Genomic DNA, 24,849 nt, shown 5'->3' on the forward strand with positions numbered 1-24,849 from the left:
GACCAACAACTTAGACTGCATGCTTCAATGCTTCAGCAGTACTCCAGTTCTGTACTACCAAGCAACTATTGATAGGATTTAAGCAAGTGAAAGTGGGGAGGAGGAGAACACAAGGGAAGGTTTATGATAGCTTGGAAGATGGGAGTGATTAAATTGTAAAGGAGTTAGTGGTGCAAGGCCAAAGGGAGTGATAATGAGACAAGTGAAGAAAAAATGAGAACAAGAGCATTTCAAACTCAATATTTCAGAGCTTCGTCCCATTTTGTCTTCTTTTATTCTTGTTTTTTCTCTCCTTTTTGTTTTTGGATGTCAGCTCTTTATCATTTTGCCATTTCTACCCCCCACTGACACATCTTGTATTTTTTATTTTCCCTTTGGCTCTGTACCATCCCATCTTATTGTTAAATCTCTCCTGTCCTTCACCCTATTACAGATCTTCCCTATTTCCACCCTACCCCTCCCCTGCCATTTTTATTTGATTAAAACCTGTTACATTTCTTGTGACAGATTATTGATTGGAAAGTTAACCATGTTTCCCTCTCCACAGAAGCTGTCTGACCTGCTCACCGATTTCCAGCATTTTCTTTTTCTATTTGAGATTTCCACCATCTGCAGTAAATGAATTTGCATTGACAGTCAATGGCTGGAATTTTACCACCCTGTCCGCCTCGGGAATCGGAGCCGGTGAGGGGTGGACCGTGGAAAGGTCTGTTGACCTTGGGTGGTATTTTATGGTTTCGGAACGAGTACAATCCCATCCAATGTGTTAACTTTATACCATACCATTAATATTCCCTGAAAATGTTCACGTGACTAGTCTGAAACATTGCTTTTGCATTTGTTCCAGCTATTGCTTTTATATACCCATTGCTTCTCCAGCAAGTGGAAATTGGAAAAGAAATCGGGTGGTTACAGCTGCAAACCTAGTGTCCATTTGCACTGTGGCCCTGGCCACCATTCCTCTTCCCTTAACCCTTAGTGACCATTCCTTCAGCTGTCTAGACCTGATACTACTTTCTGGAATTCTCTCCCTACATCCTCATGCATCTCCATCTCACTCTCTTCCTTTTGAAACTTATCCCTTCATCCCCTCCCAATTTGCTATTTACGCTGTTTAGCACTGTGAAGCATTTTTCTACATTACAGGCATTATCAACCAATGGCGGCAAGGTGGTACAGTGGTTAGCGCTGCTGCCTCATTCGAATTCCCGGCTTGGGTCACTGTCTGTGCGGAGTTTGCACGTTCTCTCTGTGTCTGCGTGGGTTTCCTCCGGGTACTCCGGTTTCCTCCCACAGTCTGATAGACGTGCTGGTTTAGGTGCATTGGCCATGCTAAATTCTCCCTCAGTGTACCCAAACAGGCACTGGAATGTGGCGACTAGGGCATTTTCAAAGTAACTTCATTGCAGTGTTAATGTAAGCCTACTTGTGACTAATAAATAAAACTAAACAAAACACTGAATTCATCAGGAAAAAAACACTCATAAGGAATGTATTTTATCCCAATTTCAGCACTTTCATAAACAGAGAATTTTGATATTTTTAACAATAATTTTGAATTTGCAGACTGCTCTATATACATCATGTTAACTATTACCAATGATGTGGAGATGCCGGCGTTGGACTGGGGTAAACACAGTAAGAAGTTTAACAACACCAGGTTAAAGTCCAACAGGTTTATTTGGTAGCAAAAGCCACACAAGCTTTCGAGGCTCTGAGCCCCTTCTTCAGGTGAGTGGGAATTCTGTTCACAAACAGAACTTATAAAGACACAGACTCAATTTACATGAATAATGGTTGGAATGCGAATACTTACAACTAATCCAGTCTTTAAGAAACAAAACAATGGGAGTGGAGAGAGCATCAAGACAGGCTAAAAAGATGTGTATTGTCTCCAGACAAGACGTCACGGGCATTCGGCCTCTGATATTCGGGTAAGCGTTCTCCAAGGCGGCCTTCGCGACACACGACAGCGCAGAGTCGCTGAGCAGAAACTGATAGCCAAGTTCCGCACACACAAGGACGGCCTCAACCCGGATATTGGGTTTATGTCACACTATTTGTAACTCCCACAGTTGCGTGGACCTGCAGAGTTTCACTGGCTGTCTTGTCTGGAGACAATACACATCTTTTTAGCCTGTCTTGATGCTCTCTCCACTCCCAATTTTTTGTTTCTTAAAGACTGGATTAGTTGTAAGTATTCGCATTCCAACCATTATTCATGTAAATTGAGTCTGTGTCTTTATAAGTTCTGTTTGTGAACAGAATTCCCACTCACCTGAAGAAGGGGCTCAGAGCCTCGAAAGCTTGTGTGGCTTTTGCTACCAAATAAACCTGTTGGACTTTAACCTGGTGTTGTTAAACTTTAAACTATTACCAAGCCATATTGTGTGACAGGCTAGTAAACCGGGATCAAATATTTTGAGAAAAATAAGTATTTCTATGTTTAATACTCACCTTCACATGCCTTTTTAATCAATTCTGCATTTGGCCGGTGAAAGGTTTGTAAAACTTTTATGTCTTCACATGACAGCAAGCAGTCAATCCGTAGCTCATATCTGTTGGAATGATAACAAATCAATTATATTTAAGTTTATTTATTAGTATCACAAGTAGGCTTACATTAACACTGTGATGAAGTTACTGTGAAAATCCCCTAGCATGACCAATGCACCTAACCAGCAGGTCTTTCAGACTGTGGGAGGAAACTAGAGCACCCGGAGGAAACCCACGCAGACACGGGGAGAACGTGCAGACTCCGCACAAAGAGTGAGCCAAGCCGGGAATCGAACCTGGGTCCCTGGCACTGTAAGGCAGCAGTTTAACCACTGTGCCACCATGCCACCCCTATATGGCATAGTTCTTAATTGTCTTCATTTGTCATTTCCTTGGTAAGATTGAAAATCTATCCATAACAGATGCATGGGTACCTTTGCACCATTCAAATATCAGGCAACATGAGATGTTGCTGGGGAAGAGGGTGTGAGGAGGTTTGGAAGGGAAGTGGTTGCATCTCATTTGATGCTCCGATGCATATTGTGATCATCTGATAGATTCGTATCAGATTCTCCTCGTAAAAGAGTTCCTTGCCTGCATCAGAGAAATGCACCAAGAGAAATCAAGTGCTCTTCCACGAGTTTGATGAGCCTGTGAAATTCTCAACCACAGGAAGTAGTTGAGGCTCAAACATTGTTTGTCTTCAAGCAGGAGTTAGATGTAGCTCTTGAAGCTCGAGGGATCAAAGGATGTGAATCATAGAATCTCTACAGTGCAGAGGTAGACCATTCAGCCCATCAGGTCTGCACTGACCACAATCCCACCCAGCCCATATCTCCATAACTCCATGCATCTACCCTAGCTAGTTCCCCTGACACTAAGGGATAATTTAGAATGGCCAATGCACCTAACCCACACATCTTTGGACTGTAGGAGGAAACCGGAGCACCTGGAGGAAACCCACACAGACACAGGGCGAATGTGCAAACTCCACACAGACAGTTACCCAAGATGGGAATTGAAACTGGGTTCCTGGCACTGTGAGGCAGCAATGCTAACCACTGTGCCACCCGGCGGGGCAGGGTGTTGGGGGTGGGGGGGGGGGGTGCGGGAACAGGTTACTGAGTTATGATCATAATGAATGATGGAGTAAGCTTGATGGGCTGAATGGCCTACTCCCTGTTCCTATTTTCTACATTTTTAACACAAAGAAAGCATTGGCGAGTTCTTTCTGCCCTGTTACCCAGGGAATGATGTATGGCTGTGAGATCTAAGGAAAGTGAGAGGGGGAGAAAATGTAAGATTACGATTACAAAGCACTAATTTTGTACCCTTAAATGAAGAATTCACGCACTTTAACAAATTGTTCAGAATGGAATCTGTAAAGTACATGAGTGTTACAATATTTCACAGGAAAGTAGGGGAATTTCAGCTTGTAAATCTGCACATGGTGAGTTTCAGATCATTGAATCAAATGTATGGAGTGCATGGAGTCGAGAACAGGCAAAGACGGACATTCAGGGGGAAGGACACTTCAAATACAGCGATGCACTGCTGCTTACTGCTAACTCAAGATCACAGTCCTAACGAAAACCTCCCCTTTAATTGTTGGTGATACCTCCCTCCCAATCTAAAGAGGAAAGCAAGTAACAAGTAGACAGAGGGGAGATGATGAGATTTTCAGTTTCTCTATCTTATGTCACTGGGATTGATAAAGTAACATACATACCGGGGCACCTTGAGAAGGCAAAGGTAGAAATGATCTCCCTTTTCCAATCTTCCCTTTTCTTCTTTGTAAGATATTATATTTTCTTTCTGTGTGTGGTAAATTAAAATATCACAGTAATAAATGTGTAAGGAGCAAAATGAAGTATCAGGACAGTGCTCAAACTCGCTTACCTCATGTTCTTCCGGCAGAAGTTTCTTAAGTTGTTTCAAAACTTGCACATCAAAGTTAGATTGGATGCCCTTTTTGATCATGTCTGCTATTTCTTCATTAGAACTGTTAATGTATTGAATTGAAAGCATGGCATTAATTATGTGGTGATCAATGCTGAGTTCACTACTTGCAAAACCTGGGAGAAAGGTACAAAAGAAGATATAACATCGAAGAAAGTGCCAAGATAAGTTAAATTCAATGATTTATTTTATCAAATTTAGGGCCATTTTGTTACATGTTGACTGCTCACCCATCTCACAACTCATTTACAGTGGACCATGCAATCCGACATGGCACACATTACAGCTGCTGCAACATACTGGAAAGTATTTTGACGCAACTTAACTGGCACGGTAGCACAGTGGTTAGCACTGCTGCTTCACAGCTCCAGGGTCCCAGGTTCGATTCCCGGTTCGGGTCACTGTCTGTGTGGAGTTTGCACATTCTCCTCGTGTCTGCGTGGGTTTCCTCCGGGTGCTCCGGTTTCCTCCCACAGTCCAAAGATGTGCGAGTTAGGTTGATTGGCCAGGTTAAAAATTGCCCCTCAGAGTCCAAAGATGCGTAGGTTAGAGGGATTAGCAGGTAAAATATGTGGGGGTAGGGCCTGGGTGGGATTGTGGTCGGTGCAGACTCGATGGGCCGAATGGCCTCCTTCTGCACTGTCGGGTTTCTTCTATGATTTCTATGATGGACTATCAATTATTGAGAGGCTGATTGGGCTCCAGCTTTGGCACTTTAAGAAATGTGTGTTTGTTTTTGAGTTAAAGTTTATTTACTAGTGTCACAAGTAGGCTTACATTAACACTGCAATGAAGTAACTGTGGAAATCCCCACTCTGGCACTTGTTCGGGTACACTGAGGGAGAATTTAGCATGACCAATGGCACCTAACCAGCATGTCTTTTGGACCGTGGGAGGAAACTGGAGCACCCGGAGGAAACCCACACAGGGAGAGCGTGCAGACTCCGCACTGACAGTGACCCAAGCCGGGAACTTGGGTCTCTGGCGCTGTGAGGCAGCAGTGCTAACCACTGTGCCATCGTGCCGCCCTGTTCTTTCAACTTACGATGTGGAGATGCCGGCGTTGGACTGGGGTAAGCACAGTAAGAAGTCTCACAACACCAGGTTAAAGTCCAACAGGTTTATTTGGTAGCAAATACCATAAGCTTTCGGAGCAATGCTCCTTCGTCAGATGGAGTGGTCTTTTTTGTTTTTTGAAAGCTTATGGTATTTGCTACCAAATAAACCTGTTGGACTTTAACCTGGTGTTGTGAGACTTCTTACTGTGCTTTCAACTTACAGCATCTCGGGTTGCAAACAAGATGGGACCTAACATAAGGCAACAGGTCCAAACAGGCAGAGAGTAAATGGCAAAGCTGCACACAATAACACTGTCCAAAAGCTGATTAAAAGGGTAAAATGAGGTGAAGTCACAGATCGCCCCTATTCTATGACAGAGAACTATCCATCTTGCCTCCCTTTCCATTTACTCAACACTCAGACTTGCACACAAGTGCAATAATATCTATGCTGCTGCAACATATTCTATTGCAAGCTGTGTCAAGATGCCAAATCTGGCTCACTGAGTCTGAATGCTATGGGTCAATTCCCATTTCAGAGATTTGAGCAGGCCCACCAGTACAGTACCGAGGAAATGCTGCATTGTTAGAGCTGCTGACAATTCTGCCACTACCTGAAGATAAGCAGGGGAATTCTAATTTCCTGGTCAATGGAGATCCTCCAACCTACACCATCTGGTCACTGTTTCTGAAACCTTGCTGCATTCAGTTTAGATCCGTGATTTGATTCGATTTATTATTGTCACATGTATTAGTATACAGTGAAAAGTGTTGTTTCTTGCGCACTATGCAGACAAAGCATACTGTTCATAGAGAAGGAACTGGGAGAGTGCAGAATGTAGTGTTGCAGCCATAGCTAGGGTGTAGAGAAAGATCAACTTAATGCGAGGGAGGTCCATTCAAAAGTCTGACAGCAGCAGGGAAGAAGCTGTTCTTGAGTCGGTTGGTACGTGACCTCAGACTTTTGAATCTTTTTCCCGATGGAAGAAAGTGGAAGAGAGAATGTCCGGGGTGCACGGGGTCCTTGATTATGCTAGCTGCATTTCTGAGGCAGTGGGATGTGTAGATTCCCTACATTATAACAGTAACTGGGGGGGGCACGGTAGCACAGTGGTTAGCACTGCTGCTTCATAGTGCTGGGGACCTGGGTTCGATTCCTGGCTTGGTTCACTATCTGTGTGGAGTTTGCACGTTCTTCCCGTGTCTGCGTGGGTTTCCTCCTACAATCTGAAAGACGTGCTGGTTAGGTACATTGACTTGAACAGGCGCTGGTCTATGGCAACTAGGGGAATTTCACAGTAACTTCATTACAGTGTTAATGTAAGCCTTACTTGTGACTAATAAATTAACTTTTACTTTACTTTAACTATGCTTGGTAAAGGACTTGATCATAAAAGGGAGTATATAAATGCACGATCTTTCTTGGAAATAGTAAGAAGTCTCACAACACCAGCTTAAAGTCCAATAGGTTTATGTGGTAGCACGAGCTCCTTAAGAAGCAGTGCTCCGAAAGCTCGTGCTGCCAAATAAACCTGTTGGACTTTAACCTGATGTTGTGAGATTTTTTTTACTGTGCCCACCCCAGTCCAACGCCGGCATCTCCATATTATTTCTTAGAAATAGTAAGGGATTGTTTGTCATGTTCATATAATCTGTCAGTCTGAATCAGCAGCCTTTCAGTGTATTGGATAAGAGAGGATGACCAATCACAACACTCTGAGTCCATCACTCGGAGATCAGTAGTATCTACACACCTCCTGGAGGATGCAATTTCCATCAGAGTCTAATAAATACGAGCAGGAGTAGGCAATTCTCTTTGAGTCTGCTCCTTCCATTCAAAAAGATCATGATGATATTTGGTAACCTTCTGTCTTAGTTCAAGACTATTCCACACTATCTTCTGATGCTCTTAGCATCCAAAAAAAAACAGTTGATCTCTGACTTGAAAATACTGAAAGAAGTTTAATAATACCAGGTTAAAGTCCAACAGGTTTATTTGGTAGCAAAAGCCACTAGCTTTCGGAGCCTTAAGCTCCTTCTTCAGGTGAGTGGGAATTCTGTTCACAAACAGGGCATATAAAGACACAAACTCAATTCACAAACACAGTCCAACGCTGGCATCTCCACATCTTGAAAATACTGAGCCATGAACATCCACAGTCCCCTGTGTTAGTGAATTCTGTAAGTTCACAGCCATTGGAGTGAAGGTGTTTCTCTTCATTGGAGTCCTAAAAGGGTGGCACAGTGGTTAGCACTGCTGCCTCACAGCACCAGGGACCCAGGTTCAATTCCGGCCTCGGGTCACTGTCTGTGTGGAGTTTGCACATTCTCCCCTTGTCTGTGTGGGTTTCCTCTGGGTGTTTCGGTTTCCTCCCACACACGTAAAGATGCATAGTTTAGGGGGATTAGCCATGGTTATGGGGATAGAATAGGGGATAGGGTCTTGGTGAGATTCTCTGTTAGAGAGTCGGTGCAGACTTGATGGGCTGAATGGCCTCCTTCTGCACTGTAGGGATTGTATGATTCTGAATGGCCGACCCAATATTCTGAGATGCTCACCTAGTTCCTGACTCCTCAACCACTTTGTTTGAGGAGATAGCACAGATATAAATGGAGAGGGGCCGGGGGAGGAGAAAGATCCCATAAGGATATGCCAGACCTTGTAGAAATGCAGCAGACATTTGAGTTATTAGTATAGGAAGAAGATGCAAAAACTAATAATAATAACCAATGCATCAGTTAGTTACATAATATCCTCATACAAAAGCAAAATACTGTGAATGCTGGAAATCTGAAATAAAAAGCAGACAGTGCTGGAAATACTCAGCAGGTCGAGCAGTATCTGTGGAGAGGGAGAGACAAAGAGGCCCAGATTTTCATCCCCAGGCTGTGTTCGCTGAGTCATAGAAACATAGAAGCATAGAATCCCCACAGTGTCGAAGAGGTCATTCAGCCCATCGAGCCTGCACCGACATGTTGGGGCAGGCGATCCTAGAATGAATGCGGAGGTTGTTGCCAAGTGTGGAAGTGGGCTTGGTGCAAGGCTTGCCTCTGTGCTCTGGAATGGTGTTTAAATAAATAAAACACAAAAATAATCCCTCTAGCCCTCATCACTCACCTCACACAGTCCCTATGCCTCCTCCATCCCAACTTTAGCCAACCCAGCCCACCCCACCCAACCCCCATGTCGCCTCACACCCAATGCCAACTAATGCACCTATACCAACTCCCCATTGCTCCTTATCCCATGCAAATTTAGTGCCAACTAATATCAACCCATGCCTGCCACCCACGCCTCCCACCCACCATCCTTTCCCTTACCCACCTCATGCTAACTCACCTAGTATTCTTGGAAAGTTCCTTGACAGCTTTGACACTTTGTGGACAGTTTGACATCTGGACAGCTCTTTAGAACTTCTTTGACAGCTGGACAGGTCTTTAAAACTGCCTTGACAACTAGGCAGTCCTTTGACAGCTGGACAGCTCTTTCACACCTCTTTGATAGGATAGTCATGTCCACGTTTAACAATACCAAAGGGTTTCTTACTTCTCTGAAACGTGTCCCGAGACCCTACTCAAGGAAGTACCTTACCTCTCCAGAGGGGTATCCTAGTTATCCAAATACATCCATCAACTTCAGAGCTCCTTGTATCTGTTCTATTCTGGTTTCCACACTTTTGTTCTTCTGAAATCCCACACCATTGGAGGCAGCTGGTGATTTAATTGGCCAGTTGTCTCCACAAAGTGTGTACAATTGAACCCCTGGCTTGCTCCTCAAGTGTTTCCCTGAGACATTTGGCCCACTTGGCCCACTTCATTCCCAGCACCAGATACCTCCTGTTATGAAGACGAAGTTTACGGGTGAGACTTTTGGGCCATGCTCGCCCTATGACCAGAAAATCTGCCCGAGGTCAGTAGACCTTTGCACGGTCTGCGCACGGCCCCTGCCCACTATGATTCCCGTGGCGGGCGGGATGGGAAAATTCCACCCAATAAGATTGTTAGGTTTTAAACTGTTTCTTTAATTTAATTTAAGGTTGAATAATGAAGAGAATCATGAGATCTGTTATGAATTCTGCCTGACAATGGATAAGGTGGCCACTATTGACCACGCTGTTTCAGATAATGTCCTCTCTGAACAATGCATAGCTAAACGTGGGTTCATTAGCAGGAATCACCTCACCTCTTGCCCTGCCCCCCCCCCCCCCCCCCCCCACACCCTGCCCCCAACCTGCACTGTTTAATGAGTTTTCTATTACTATTTAAAATGGGCATATTCAACAGGGATGGTGTTGCACATGATGAATTGGGCGGCACGGTAGCACAGTGGTCGGGCGGCACAGTAGCACAGTGGTTAGCACTGCTGCTTCACAGCTCCAAGGACCTGGGTTCGATTCCCGGCTTGGGTCACTGTCTGTGTGGAGTTTGCACATTCTCCTCGTGTCTGCGTGGGTTTCCTCTGGGTGCTCCGGTTTCCTCCCACAGTCCAAAGATGTGCGGGTTAGGTTGATTGGCCAGGTTAAAAATTGCCCCTTAGAATCCTGAGATGTGTAGGTTAGAGGGATTAGCGGGTAAATATGTGGGGGTAGGGCCTGGGTGGGATTGTGGTCGGTGCAGACTCGATGGGCCGAATGGCCTCCTTCTGTACTGCAGGGATTCTATGATTCTATGATGAAGATCTTGGTTCTGATTTCAAGGCTTCTTGACAGATCGTTTGCTCCCAGTTATGTGTTCCAAAGTTACCATTACCCTTGGCCTGCAACATCATCATTATGGAATCCCAACAGTGCAGAATGAGGCCATTCAGCCCACCGAGTCTGCACTGACTCTCTGGCAGAATGTCTTACCCAACCCGCCCTATCCCATGGCCGATCCATCCAAACCACACATGGACAAGATGATCCACCATCTCATTTTTCAACGGGATTGTCCCATAACTTTTCTGATTGTCCTGCGTCCCATATATTTTCTTCACAGGATGGCATTTGTCTTGCATATGTAAAGTTGGGAGTCTGTCTTATCTTGCAGCTCCCTGAATGTCTTTGATATTTTGCACGGTTACGCTGTGCTCCCACAGAGAGCCACAAGGTGGCAGCTGAGGCCCCAGAGAGCAGCTGAACTGGAGGGCAGCCAGTTTGAAACCTTAATCCTGTGAAAAGCAAGCTGTAAAGGAAGGGAGTGATAGCTAAACAGCTAAAGTTACAGTGCAACATGATAAAACGAAAACACACACACCCTCTGAAAAGGTGACTGTAAATGTGGGATTGACGTAAACCAGATTCCAGCATGCTCAGCAAAATTTGATTTGATTTATTATTGTCACATGTATTAATGTACAGTGAAAAGTATTGTTTCTTGCGCACTGTACAGACAAAGCATACCGTTCATGGAGAAGGAAATGAGAGAGTGCAGAATGTAGTGTTACAGTCATAGCTAGGGTGTAGAGAAAGGTCAACTTAATGCGAGGTAGGTCCATTCAAATGTCTGACGGCAGCAGGGAAGAAGCTATTCTTGAGTCGGTTGGTACGTGTCCTCGGACTTTTCCTGACAGCAGAAGGTGGAAGAGAGAATGTCCTGGGTGAGTGGGGTCCTTAATTATGCTGGCTGCTTTTCTGAGGCAATGGGAAGTGTGGACAGAGTCAATGGATGGGAGGCTGGTTTGTGTGATGGATTGGGCTACGTTCACGACCTTTTGTAGTTCCTTGCGGTCTTGGACAGAGCAGGAGCCATACTAAGTGTGATACAACCAGAAAGAATGCCTTCTATGGTGCATCTATAAAAGTTGGTGAGAGTCATAGTGGAAATGCCAAGTTTTCTTAGTCTTCTGAGAAAGTAGAGGTGTTGGTGGGCTTTCTTAATGTTGGAGCATCGGCATGGAGGGACCAGGACATGTTGTTGGTGATCTGGACACCTAAAAACCTGAAGCTCTCGATCATTTCTACTTTGTCTCCATTGATGTAAACTGGGCATGTTCTCCACGATGCTTCCTGAAGTCGATGACAATCACCTTTGTTTTGTTGACATTGAGGGAGAGATTATTGTCGCTGCACCAGTTCACCAGCTTCTCTATCTCATTCCTGTACTCTGTCTCATCATTGTTTGAGATCCGACCCACTACGGTGGTGTCATCAGCAAACTTGAAAATCGAGTTGGAGGGGAATTTAGCCACACGGTCATAGGTGTATAAGGAGTACAGTAAGTGGCTGAGGACACAGCCTTGTGGGGCACTGGTGTTGAGGATGATCGTGGAGGAGGTGTTGTTGCCTATCCTTACTGATTGTGGTCTGTGGGTTTGGAAGTTCAGGATCCAGTTGCAGAGGGAGGAGCCGAGCCTCAATCCACAGAGTTTGGAGATGAGTCTCGTAGGAATAATAGTGTCAAAGGCTGAGCTGTAGTCAATAAACAGGAGTCTGACATAAGTGTCCTTGTTATTGAGGCATTCCAGGGTTGAGTGTAGGGGAAGGTAGATGGCGTCTGCTGTGGACCTGTTGCGGTGGTAGACAAACTGTAGTGGATCCAGGCAGTCTGTGAGGCTGGAATTGATTTGTGCCATGACTAACCTTTCGAAGCACTTCATAATAATGTATGACCAGCACAAATCATTCTTTGTCTGCTGTAACAGTTTTCAATGAGCAAAGTGTGTTTGGGCAGGAGATTATAGGTGAATCATAAGAATCATTAGATCTAGGAATAGGAGTAGGCAATTCAGCCCCTCGAGTCTGTTCTGCCATTTAGTACAATGATGGTTGATCTCATCTCAGCCTCAACTCCACTTTCCTGCCTGTTCACCATAGCCCTTCAAACCCTTAATAATTAAAAATCTGTCCACCCCTTCCTTAAATTTACTCAATGTCCCAGCATCCACCACGCTCTGGGACAGTGAATTTCATAGACACATGATCCTTTGAGAGAAGTCCTCTTCTGTTTTGAATCTGCTATCCCTTATCCCAAAACTATGAGTTCCTGTTCTAGATCGCCCCACACGAGGAAACATCCTCTCCCCGTCTACTTTGTCAATCCCCCTTATCATCTTGTACACCTCAATTAGATCTCCTCACATTCTTTTAAACAGGGAGTATAGGCCTAAGCTGACCAATCTCTCTTCATAAGTCAAACCCCTCAGCTCTGGAATCTATCGAGTGAATCTTGTCATTTATATTAATGATTTGGATGAAAATATAGGGGGCATGGTTAGTAAGTTTGCAGATGACACTCAACCCGCGCATCTTTGAAGTATGGGAGGAAACTGGAGCACCCGGAGGAAGCCCACAAAGACACGGGGAGAATGTGCAAATTCCACACAGACCCAAGCTGGGAATTGAACCCGGGTCCCGGCACTGTGAGGCAGCAGTGCTAACCACTGTGCCACTGTGCCGCCCCCTGTTAATACCACAGTTAATACCACAGACAGCAGCGGACAACAGAGAGAAAAGGCTGCTTGACTTTGTTAAATATGACAGCCAGATATGGAAAGGAGATGGCCTCTAGCCAAAGACAGACATTCTGCAGCTATCCAAAGATTCCAGATATGGCTGGTTGAGGGGGGTGTTGAGGTTGGTGGGTGGGGGCGCGGAGGGGGGTGGGGGGGTAGAGGGTGGGGTCGGGGAGGGAAGAACCTTTGCAACAGATCTTACTGCCAGTGATGGATTTAAGAAGCTCCCTGAAAACTGAGGAAAGCACCTGGAGATGGTCACTTGAAGTTACTACTCAGTGAAGTCGGGAGATACAGAAACCCATTGGAAGTTAGGAGGTGGATTGTTTGCTAAAGGGGCTGTAATTCCGTGGAGAGTGTAAATGGGTGATAAATATACAAGAGGAATGTCATTTCCTGTAGCTAAAGTAGAAGTTGCCTATAAAACAGTGTTTAGTCAATAGTGCTTCTTCAGTCAAATTTTACAGTAAAAGTTTTAAAATGTGAAAATTTGTTGGGTCATTCTTTTAGCTAATAACTGGAAGTTTGAATCTCTTTTTAAAACGTTTTAGTCTCTACAGAGATAGTAAGAAATTGGATTTCAGATCCTAATCAGTCACTGTGAGAAAAGGTTTTCCTCATTTCGTCGCTGTTTCTTTTGCCAGTTAACTGAAATCCGTGCCCTCTGGCTTTCAATTCTTCCGCAAATGGGAACAGTTTCTCCCTGTCCACCCTGTCCAGACCCTGCATGGTTTTGAATATTTCCATCACAAATCCCCTCTCAACTTTCTCTTCTCCCAGGAGAACAGCCCCGACGTCTCCAATCTATCTGTGATTCGTATCCCTCATCCCTGGAACCATTCACGCAAATCTATTCTGCACCCTCTCTAATGCCTTCATATGCTTCTTAAAATGCAGTTGTCGAGCTGAGGCTGAACCAGTGTTCTAAACAAGTTTAACATAACTTTCCTGCTTATGCCCCTGTTGATAAAGCCCAGGATTCTGTGTTCCTTACTCGCACACTCTGCCCCCGTCCGACCATTTTCAATTGCTTATGCACACTTGCCTCCAGCTCCTGCACCACATTTGGCACTGGAATCTTTATTTATATTGTTTCTCCACCTTCATTCTACTGAAATCAACCGCTTCACACTTTCTCTGCATTAAATTTCATCAGTAAGAGTTTTAACAACACTAGGTTAAAGTCCAACAGGTTTATTTGGTAGCAAATACCATTAGCTTTCGGAGCGCTGCTCCTTCGTCAGATGGAGTGGAAATGTGCTCTCAAACAGGGCACAGAGACACAAAAGCCAGTTGTCTGCCCATCCCTCCAGGCTGTTTACCTCCTCTTGAAGTTCTACACTAGCCTCCTCACAGTTTACAATGCTTCCAGATTCCATTTTATTCGCAACTTTTTGAATTTGTGCCCTACAGCAAAATCTAGCTCATTAATGTATATCAGACAGAGAAGGAACCCTAACACTGACCCCTGGGGGATTCCACTATAAAACCTCTTCCCAATGTGAGGGATTCCACTATAAAACCTCTTCCAAATGTACAACCAAATAAACCTGTTGGACTTTAATCTGGTGTTGTGAAATTTCTTACTATCTCCTAATGTCCCTTTTTACTCCATGAGCTCTAACTTTGTGCGCATGTTGGATTTAGTAGATCTTTATGGTTTGCCGATAATAATCATTCTTTAATATTCTTCCTAAGAGACTGTGATGCCAAGGTTGGACTGAAAAGCACTATGGAAGTGTTGGAGAAGTTGAGCTATTAACAGAAATATGATTACTTAAACCTTTAGAAAAACAGCAAACGCCTGTAAATGCCGAGGTGTTGGGGTATAATAGTTCATGACTATCAATGACATCAGCTTGATCCATTGGCCAGGACAAACTATAGCCCAATATAGCATGGCAAGGGTCTCTTGATGGAGATAAAAGAGAGGGGCTACAGATGTCATCGGCACACATCCAGAGGATGAAGATAGACTCCAATAACAGACAACAGCAGGAGAAGAGAAGATTGTACCCCAGAGAGCTTTAAAGCAGGAACTGTTGGAGCTGAGTCTCCCGGGTATATATTGCCATTGTTAATTTTGTATTAATTTTATAATTCTGCGGGATATCAAATGAACTATGATTGAGACAGGTAAGGGTATGCTTTGCCTCACATAGATGAATATATCTGGGGGATTCTCTTTCCCTGATATCTTCCACACAAGTCTGTTGTCTGATACTCTATCAAATGCCTTTTAGGAATCCATGTACATCACATCAACAACATTACCCTCATCAACCCTCTTTCTTTATCTCATCAAAAAAAATCAAGCAAGTTAATTAAATAAGAATTGTCCTTAACAAATCTGTGCTGGCTTTCCTTAATTAACCTGCAATTGCCCTGGACATTATTAATTATCATTTCTAGAAACCTGCCTACCACTAGTTTTCAACCGTGAGCTGTGTGTCTCTCTCTCTCTCCTGTAGCTTAGCACCCTCTGCTTTTTCTCTCTCCTCCCCCACACTCTCAGACTCCCCCCCCCCCCCCCCACCCCACACGCCATGGCATCCACCTCTCCCCCCCACCCCCCCGCAACCCCTCCCAAACTCTCACGATCACCCACAACCCACCCCCACCCAATTAAAGCTGGTTGGGTGGAGGACACTACCCTGAAGAACTCTCCTTAAGTAGAGGGTGATTTGCCTCTCAACACCCACAGCCATCTTCCTTTGTGCTGACTTTAACTCCATCCAGTGGAAATTTCTTCTCCCTGATTCCCATTGTTTTGGCTAACTGGATGCTACATTCAGTCAAATTCTGCCCGATGTCTTGGGTTGTCGCTCTCACCTCACCTTTGGAATTAGCTTGGCTAAGAGTGCAGCTAGATCTGGAACCTCACCTTTAAGAAGTGCAGGCTGGTTTTGAGTAGTGAAGGTTAGCTTTAAGTAGTGTTAGTTGGGCCCCCTGCTGAGGTGCAGAGCCACTCAACTGCATATTTAGCGCTGGGCTGCATGCCACTCTAATTTATATAACACACCCTCGAAGGCTTCAAATTGAAAATAATATGTACATCTCATCAACTCAATTGTCATATTAAAATAAAGTTCTTCCCATTTCAGGTGGAGATCTGCGTGTCAACCACACAACCAGAAGGACATGGAGGCTTTGGAGAGAGAGCGCAGAAAAAGTTTACCAGGATGTTTTCCTGGTATGGAGGGTATTAGCTATGAGGAGAGATTGAATAAACCTGGATTGTTCTCCCTGCAAAGATAGGGGCTGAGGGATGACCTGACAGAAGTTTATAAAATTATGAGGGCTATAGATAGGGTGAACAGTTGGAAGCTTTTTCCCAGGGCAGAAATGACAATTACAAGGGGGCACAAGTTCATGATAAGGGGAAAGAGATTCAGTGGAGATGTGCGGGGGAAGTTTTTTACACAGAGGGTGGTGGGGGCCTGGAATGCACTGCCAAGTGAGGTGGTTGAGGCAGTTACGTTAGCCACATTTAAGACTTATCTTGATAGGCATATCAACAAACAGGAAATAAAGGGACATAAACAGTTGGTTAGATAGGTAAGCATGATCGGCTTGGAGGGCCGAAGGGCCTGTTCCTGTGCTGTACTGTTCTTTGTTCTTTGTTCACATAAACCACCACATTTCAAGTGGCGATCCAAAGGAAGTGATTTCAACATAGATTTGCACCCCATGATCTTTGAATTGTGTGTTGCTATGGAGTTGAAAATCTGGGTCATTAACTCCTATAAACCAACAAGCCAAAAGGAAGGAAGCAGGAAAGCAAAGCTAGCATTTATTTTGTGAATATAACTACAATATAAAGCATGACTCACCATTTGAACTGTTTTAAAAAGATGTTCAAATTAAGGCTTTTCTTAGGGTCTAGAAATGTGACCTGAAAAAAGAGCAAGAACGTATTTTATGGAAACGGTGGGGTCCCAAAATTCTTTCCATAGCATTTCTGTTTTTGCTTTCGAAACAGTTTATAATATAACCTGGCGTATAACTTGCTGTGCGTTTATTGTGGGTGATAGTTTAGCAATCAGTCTGCAAGAATAATTCACTAATACAGCTCCACAATATATTTGTTTTGAGCTGTAGCAAACTGTATAGGAGGATAATTTCACCAGGCCAACACATGAGAATATTGATTACGACAGGAATAATGATTCATCTTTGCCAGGTGGTTATGAATAGAGGCACAGTGACATCATCAATAATACAATTTTATCATTACTTCTGCAATTTATTTTTTCTGATGCAGGAAATATTCCAATAGCTAAAAGAGAAAATGCTGGAAAATCTCAGCAGGTCTGGCAGCATCGGTAAGTCCAGATGATCCTTTGTTAAAGCTTTCATCCAATATTCCAATAACTGATCTTACACAAAACATACTGAAATTACAATATTCGACACAGTTTTATTTTAACAAATGCTACTGCTGTATATAGAAAGAATGACCTTGCTATTATATATCGGCACTGACACCTCAGAGTGCCCCTGTAGCACCATATTGCCAACAACTTACTTTTGAACTGTAATCACTGTTATTATAAACACAAATTCACCAGTGAGAGCAACTCAAAGGCTAGAGACTGCATTCTTGTATTGTGTAAGGAGGCAGACCATTCAACAGGAATTATTGTGAATTCCTCAATTGTATCTGTTCACGGAGAAAAAATGGTCCGTTGCTGATTGGCACAGCTCAGCAAAAACCATAAAACCTTTTCAGTAAAGCTCACCATTGCATGTGGTTCTGCATGAATAACATAAGCCAGCCTGCCAGAGCAAGGGGGTTCGCTGCAATCTCAGGACTCTCACAAGAGAGTCAGCAGCTTGTGAGATTCATTAATAGAAAAGGATTGCACTCTCTGAACATTCAGTTAATATCTGATCACAGAAATCAGATCCAGCATGTTTGTGCTAGCTACCCCGTGAGCTCACAGGACTCATTTTGCATCTCTCCCAGATGCTGGAGATATTTGACGGAGCTTGGCACATAGAGGGTTGGCTCATTGGTGGTAAGGAGTATCCCCAGAAGACATGGCTAATGACATCCATTCGCTAGCTGCAGAGTGCATCTAAGGAGAGATACAATTCTACACCTTCAGCCACAAGGTACTTATGGAGTGGACTATTTAGTTTCTTAAAGATCCATTAGACTGGATTAGACTAGGGCGGCACGGTTGCACAGTGGTTAGCACTGCTGCTTCACAGCTCCAGGGTCCCGGGTTCGATTCCCGGCTCGGGTCACTGTCTGTGTGGAGTTTGCACATTCTCCTCGTGTCTGCGTGGGTTTCCTCCGGGTGCTCCGGTTTCCTCCCACAGTCCAAAGATGTGCGGGTTAGGTTGATTGGCCAGGTTAAAAATTGCCCCTTAGAGTCCTGAGATGCGTAGGTTAGAGGGATTAGCGGGTAAAATATGTGGGGGTAGGGCCTGGGTGGGATTGTGGTCGGTGCAGACTCGATGGGCCGAATGGCCTCCTTCTGCACTGTCGGGATTCTATGATTCTATGACTGGTCAGGCAGGGCTCTCCAATACTCGTTACAAAGAGTGTCAGGCATCATCACTGCAGCATTTTGCTCAACTTAAGGGGGATTGTTGTCAGAGGGAGACAGAAGCTAGACATCTCCTCGGATGAGGAGGACTTTGGAAGGGATGAATCTGAAGAGGGTGAGGATTCAGACAAGCCACTTGAGAATGCCATTGCATGGCCATGGTGTGACAGAAATACCCATGACAACCTCACAGCTACAAGATTCCAAGAGGAATAAGGTGAAGATGAGTTTTCGTGATGGAAATTAATTTCAGGCTTCAATGTGGGGGACAACAAAATCTTAATTGTCAATGTCAACATATCATGGAAGGTAATTAATCTCACGATGATCACAGGCCGAAGGTAAGTCACCTTCAACCTCAACATCGAGGGCCGAAGGGCCTGTACTGCGCTGTAATGTTCTATGTTCTATGAATGATAGGGTCATCGTTGGAAGGTGCAGTAACCGAGGGAACATGTGTCCACCCTGGAATGTGGCCAGCAATTCACTAATATACCTCCTCAAGCAACCACACAGAATACAGTCATTTCAACCGCGGCATCAGCAATTCAGTGGGCATGGCATGCTTCAAGCAGCTGAAACAGGATTGCATTCCCCCTCCCCCCCCCCAACTGAGGAGTCGTAGGAAACACATCTCTGTCTCCCTGTTGACTCCCACAGCCCAACTGCCATATTAGCTCCCTCACACGGGAGGGAGCCCTGTCTCGGAGAGCTCCCGTCCATGCTGATTGGCCAGCAACTCTCCAGTCCCTCCAGGAACAGCACTACAGTGGCTGGAAGAGGCACTGCATGAAGTTTCCTGAGCCTAAGTGTCAGGGTCTGGCTGGGGGATAGGGAAGGGATGGGGGGCGGGGTGGGGGGGGGGGGGGGGTTGGTGGGTGAGGTGGGGGCAGTCAGGGTGGGGGCGGATGGGTTTGGGGTAGAGGGAGGTTACAGGACCACCCTGGTGTCCTCCTTTCAGGCCAGCTGGGTCGGGGAGGAGGACCACCTGTTCCTAGCCTGAGGAAAGAGGACCTTCTGCCTCTCCTGAACAGCCTGGAGGAGATGGAGGTCTCAATGAACTGTGCAGCAGAGGTTTTTGTCCTATTCGGTGCCCTGGTGAATTTTACTACTGACCTGGCTGTAGTGAATGAATGTCAAATAGGTGCCACTTAAAAATGGTGCCAGGACCTTTCAACCTGTGACTAATGGCGAGGGGGATGAATCCCCGCCTGCCCCACCGCGTGATTCAATGAGCTCCTTGCTAATGTATAATTAATGAGGTGAAAAGTGGAAAATCAGGCAAATAAATCCAACTCGCTGCCCAGTGGGAATCCCGCTGACTTTCCTGCCCATCACCGCACTTAGCCCCCAGACAGGGCGGGTGACAGCAGTATAATGGTGATGTTATTGGACCAGTAATCTACAGACCTGGACTAATACAATGGAGACGTGAGTTCAATGCCCACCACGGAAGGTGGCAAAATTTAAATTCAACAATGAATTGAACTTTGAGTCTCCTGCAATTCCTCGAGTGCTTGAAAGACTCACCTGGTTTTGTGGGCGGCACGGTGGCACAGTGGTTAGCACTACTGCCTCACAGCGCCAGGGACCCAGGTTCGATTCCCGGCCTCGGGTCATTGTCTGTGTGGACTTTACATGTTCTCCCCGTGCCTGCGTGGGTTTCCTCTGGGTGCTCTGGTTTCCTCCCACACTCCAAAGATGTGCGGGTTATGTGGATTGGTCATGCTAAATTGCCCCTTAGTGTCAGGGAGACTAGCAGGGTAAATGACTGGGGTTATGGGAATAGGATTGTAGTCAATGCAGACTCAATGGGCCAAATGGCCTCCTTCATAGAATCATTCATAGAATCATTCATAGAATCCACAGTAGGATTCTATGAATGGAAAGTTTTGTCCTCAGTCTTAAAGACAATGGGTGGAATTCTCTGGTCACGCATGCCCCAAGACCGGAAATTCCCACCCGAGATCAACGGACCTTTGAATGGTCCTTCGAATTTTCTGTCTCGCCCACTATGATACCCGCGGCAAGCAAGGTGGGAGAACGTCAGCCAATACCTTTGATGATGCCGTATCTCTGCAGTACTGCACTGAAGTAGCAGCCTGGGGTCTGTGTTTGTCTCTGGAGTAAAGCTTGAACCTATATTCAAAAGGTGGGGCTGCGATCATTGAGCCGAGGTTGGCACTTAACGGATATAAATAATTTGCTAAGGTAGGAGACACATTCTTGCCATCACAAACAATTTGAGTTTCTCGCAGAACCTATAGCATCATCAGAGCAGCAGAATTAAATGATTACAATGTGCTTCCTTTAAAATAATGGAATAAAATAATAAAATTCTGTCGTTACCAGCATTGACTCCTGTTTGAAGAGGTCTTGAGCTTTCACTTTTCTTTGAGACGAGAAGCAGAAAAGCTGTCTAATGGTGTCATAATCAGGATTTATGGAATCATTTTGGCTCTGTGACCATATGGAATTCTGTTCTGAAATAAGAAACAAAATATTTGAAATTTTACATATTACAGAGAAGGATGTGCTGGAAGTCTTACAGCACATCAAGGTAAATAAATCCCCGGGACCTGATGAAGTGTATCCCAGGACATTGTGAGAGGCTAAGGAGGAAATTGCGGGTCCCCTAGCAGAGATATTTGAATCATCGATAGTCACAGGTGAGGTGCCTGAAGATTGGAGGGTGGCAAATGTTGTGCCTTTGTTTAAAAAGGGCTGCAGGGAAAAGCTTGGGAACTACAGGCCAGTGAGCCTCACATCTGTGGTGGGTAAGTTGTTGGAAGGTATTTTGAGAGACAGGATCTACAGGCATTTAGAGACGCAAGGACTGATTAGGGACAGTCAGCATGGCTTTGTGAGTGGAAAATCATGTCTCACAAATTTGATTGAGTTTTTTGAAGGAGTAACCAAGAAGGTAGATGAGGGCAGTGCAGTTGATGTTGTCTACATGGACTTTAGCAAGACCTTTGACAAGGTACCACATGGTAGGTTGTTACGTAAGGTTAAATCTCACGGGATCTAGGGTGAGGTAGCCAAATGGATACAAAATTGGCTTGATGACAGAAGCCAGAAGGTGGCTGAAGAGGGATGTTTTTCAAACTGGAGGCCTGTGGCCAGCGGTGTGCCTCAGGGATCGGTGCTGGGTCCACTGTTATTTGTCATTTATATTAATGATTTGCATGTGAATATGGGAGGCATGGTTAGTAAGTTTGCAGATGACACCAAGATTGGTGGCATAGTGGACAGTGAAGAAGGGTATCTCAGATTGCAACGGGATCCTGATCAATTGGGCCAGTGGGCTGAGAAATGGCAGATGGAGTTTAATTTAGATAAATGCGAAGTGATGCATTTTGGTAGATTGAACCAGGGCAGGACTACAGAGCAAAGAGATCATGGGGTACAGGTTCATAGCTCCTTGAAAGTGGAGTCACAGGTGGACAGAGTGGTGAAAAAGGCATTTGGCATGCTTGGTTTCATTGGTCAGAACATTGAATACAGGAGTTGGGACGTCTTGTTGAAGTTGTACAAGACATTGGAAAGGTCACACTTGGAATACCGTGTACAGTTCTGGTCATCCTATTATAGAAAGGATATTATTAAACTAGAAAGAGTGCAGAAAAGATTTACTAGGATGCTACCGGGACTTGATGGTTTGAGTTATAAGGAGAGGCTGGATAGACTGGGACTTTTTCTCTGGAGCGTAGAGGGCTGAGGGGTGATCTTATAGAAGTCTATAAAATAATGAGGGGCACAGATCAGCTAGATAGTCAATATCTTTTCCCAAAGGTAGGAGAGTCTAAAACTAGAGGGCATAGGTTTAAGGTGAGAGGGGAGTGATACAAAAATGTCCAGAGGGGCAATTGTTTTCACACAGAGGGTGGTGAGTGTCTGGAACAAGCTGCCAGAGGTAGTAGTAGAGGCGGGTACAATTTTGTCTTTTAAGAAGCATTTAGACAGTTACATGGGTAAGGTGGGTATAGAGGGATATGGGCTAAATGCGGGCAATTGGGACTAGCTTAGGGGTTTTTAAAAAAAAGGACGGCATGGACAAGTTGGGCCGAAGGGCCTGTTTCCACGCTGTAAACCTCTATGACTCTATGACATGAATCACCACACATTGGAAGATGCTACTGAAGAGGGCTTGGGGAGAAAGCGTGTAGCTCTTGAAGTCATTTTAATTCACTTTTTCTCACTGTGTGCTTTCCACCGCACACACAAGGCATGTATACAGGGCCATTTGTGGCTGACAAAATACTGGCGTCGCTGCACAGCCCTACAGCTCAGAAAGAGGAAATGTGGTGGGTCAAGAAAGTAAGTCTCTGTGGAATTTATGAAAGAAGAGTAAATTCTGAGAGGAATATGGATTTTTCTTATCAGGAATGGTATGGGTGACACAGACTGTCACAAAGTGGAATTATATCACCACTGAGGCTTCCTCAGTCTTCCGAATTTTCTCATCAGAGGTGTAAGATTCTGAGTGAATTCTGACCAGATGTGTGATTCCACAAATTAAGAGAAAATTAGAAGAGGAGTGAAGACTACTTTGTGAGTGGTGGGAAAGAGCGAGGGTAGAGCAGAGTATAAAGAATTAAAAATTTATTTATTAGTGTCACAGGTAGGTTTACATTCACACTACAATGAAGTTACTGTGAAAATCCCCTAGTCGCCACACCCCGGCACCTGTTCGGATACACTCAGGGAGAATTTAGCATGGCCAATGCACCCAACCAGCATGTCTTTTGGACTGTGAGAGGAAATCGGAGCACCCGAGGAAACCAATGCAGACACTGGGAGAACTTGCAGACTCAGCACAGGTAGTGACCCAAGCCGGGAATCAAACCTGCAACCCTGGCGCTGCGAGGCAGCAGTGCTAACCACTGTGCCACCGAGCTGCCCGTTGAAATGCTAAAGAAACATTACAGAGAATGAGATTTCATTATGTGAACAGCAGAATCATAGAATCCCTACAGTGCAGAAGGAGACCATTCGGCCCATCGAGTCAGCACTGACGACAATCCCCATAACTCTACTTATTTACCCTACTAACCACCTGACACTAGGGTCAATTTAGCATGGCCAATCAACCTAACCTGCACATCTTTGGACTGTGAGAACTCCGGAGCACCCGGAGGAAACCCACACAAAAATGGGGAGAATGTGCAGACTCCACACAGACTGTGGCCCAAGCTGGGAATTGAACCCAGGTCCCTAGCGCTGTGAGGCAGCAGTGCTAACCACTGTGCCACCGTGCTGCCCCTAGAAGAGAGGGGTGTACAAGAGTTAGTCAGTAGCCAGTCTGTTGGTTCAAGGAGTGCATTCAGAAAGAAAAATAAATTAAGATTTGACATTGTAAAGAAGCAGGATAGTGATTAGTTTGGTGAGTATTTTCTCATTTTGTCTTATTTAACTTGGGAATTTCAGCCAGGGTAAGTAGAACATTAATTGAAACATTAAAAATATAAGCACAACCAGGACTTGAGGCATTAATTAAAATTTAATTCATAAAAATAATTAATTTAAACACAATGGAGATAGCTAGGCTGGTGATGTATTGCAGCTGTAGTATGTGGGAAGAGTGGTCACCAGTGTGCTCCATGGCAACCATGTCTGCAGTGATGTTTACAGCTCAAGGAACGTTGGCTGGGAACTAATGAGCTGGAGGCCAAGCTTTAGACACTGCAATGCATTGGGGAGCAGGAACGTTACTTGGACACTTTGTTCCAGAAGGCACTCATACCCATTCGGCTAAGGTCTTCTGATTTAGAAGGGGTTACCTCATGAGGAAAGGTTGAGCAGGTTGGATTTATATCCATTGAAGTTTAGAAGAATGAGAGATGTTCTTATTGAAACATATACGATTCTGGGAAGGCTTCATAGGGTGCATGCTGATTGGCTGTTTCTTCCTCGTGGGGCTGGGGGGTCTACAGCTAGGGGACACAGTTATTAAGATCTCCCATTTATGGCTGGGATAAGGGGAACTATTGTGTTTTTCAGAGGATTGTTAGTCTGCAGAATTCTCTCCCCCTCCCCCCCAACCCCCCGCCCCCGCACCAGAGAGCAGTGGGGGCTGGGTCATTGAACATAATCAGGGTTGAGTATGATAGATTGTTGACTGACGATGGACCCAGGGGTTGTGGGGGAGACAGGAAAGTGGGGCTGAGGAAATAATCAGATCAGCTATGATCTTATTGGATGATGGGGCTTTACTCCTGCACGGTAGCACAGTGGTTAGCACTGCTGCTTCACAGCTCCAGGGTCCCGGGTTCGATTCCCGGCTCGGGTCACTGTCTGTGTGGAGTTTGCACATTCTCCTCGTGTTTGCGTGGGTTTCCTCCGG

The 24,849-nt window shown here is 45.0% G+C and overlaps 1 protein-coding gene across 1 annotated transcript in view; it reads right to left on the reverse strand.

The window, feature by feature from the left end:
- Nucleotides 1–24,849, reverse strand: part of LOC144506760 (inverted formin-2-like) — a 45,240-nt gene that overhangs the window by 13,532 nt on the left and 6,859 nt on the right. The window contains exons 6-10 of the mRNA XM_078233117.1: nt 20,853–20,986; nt 16,779–16,840; nt 4,396–4,498; nt 4,226–4,311; nt 2,458–2,558 (exon numbers count right to left, since the gene is read on the reverse strand). Of these exons, the coding sequence (XP_078089243.1) occupies nt 2,458–2,558; nt 4,226–4,311; nt 4,396–4,498; nt 16,779–16,840; nt 20,853–20,986 (486 nt within the window). The remainder of the gene's footprint in view (nt 1–2,457; nt 2,559–4,225; nt 4,312–4,395; nt 4,499–16,778; nt 16,841–20,852; nt 20,987–24,849) is intronic.

Source organism: Mustelus asterias, chromosome 18, assembly GCF_964213995.1.
Source record: "Mustelus asterias chromosome 18, sMusAst1.hap1.1, whole genome shotgun sequence".
In the NCBI taxonomy this organism is placed as follows: domain Eukaryota; kingdom Metazoa; phylum Chordata; class Chondrichthyes; order Carcharhiniformes; family Triakidae; genus Mustelus; species Mustelus asterias.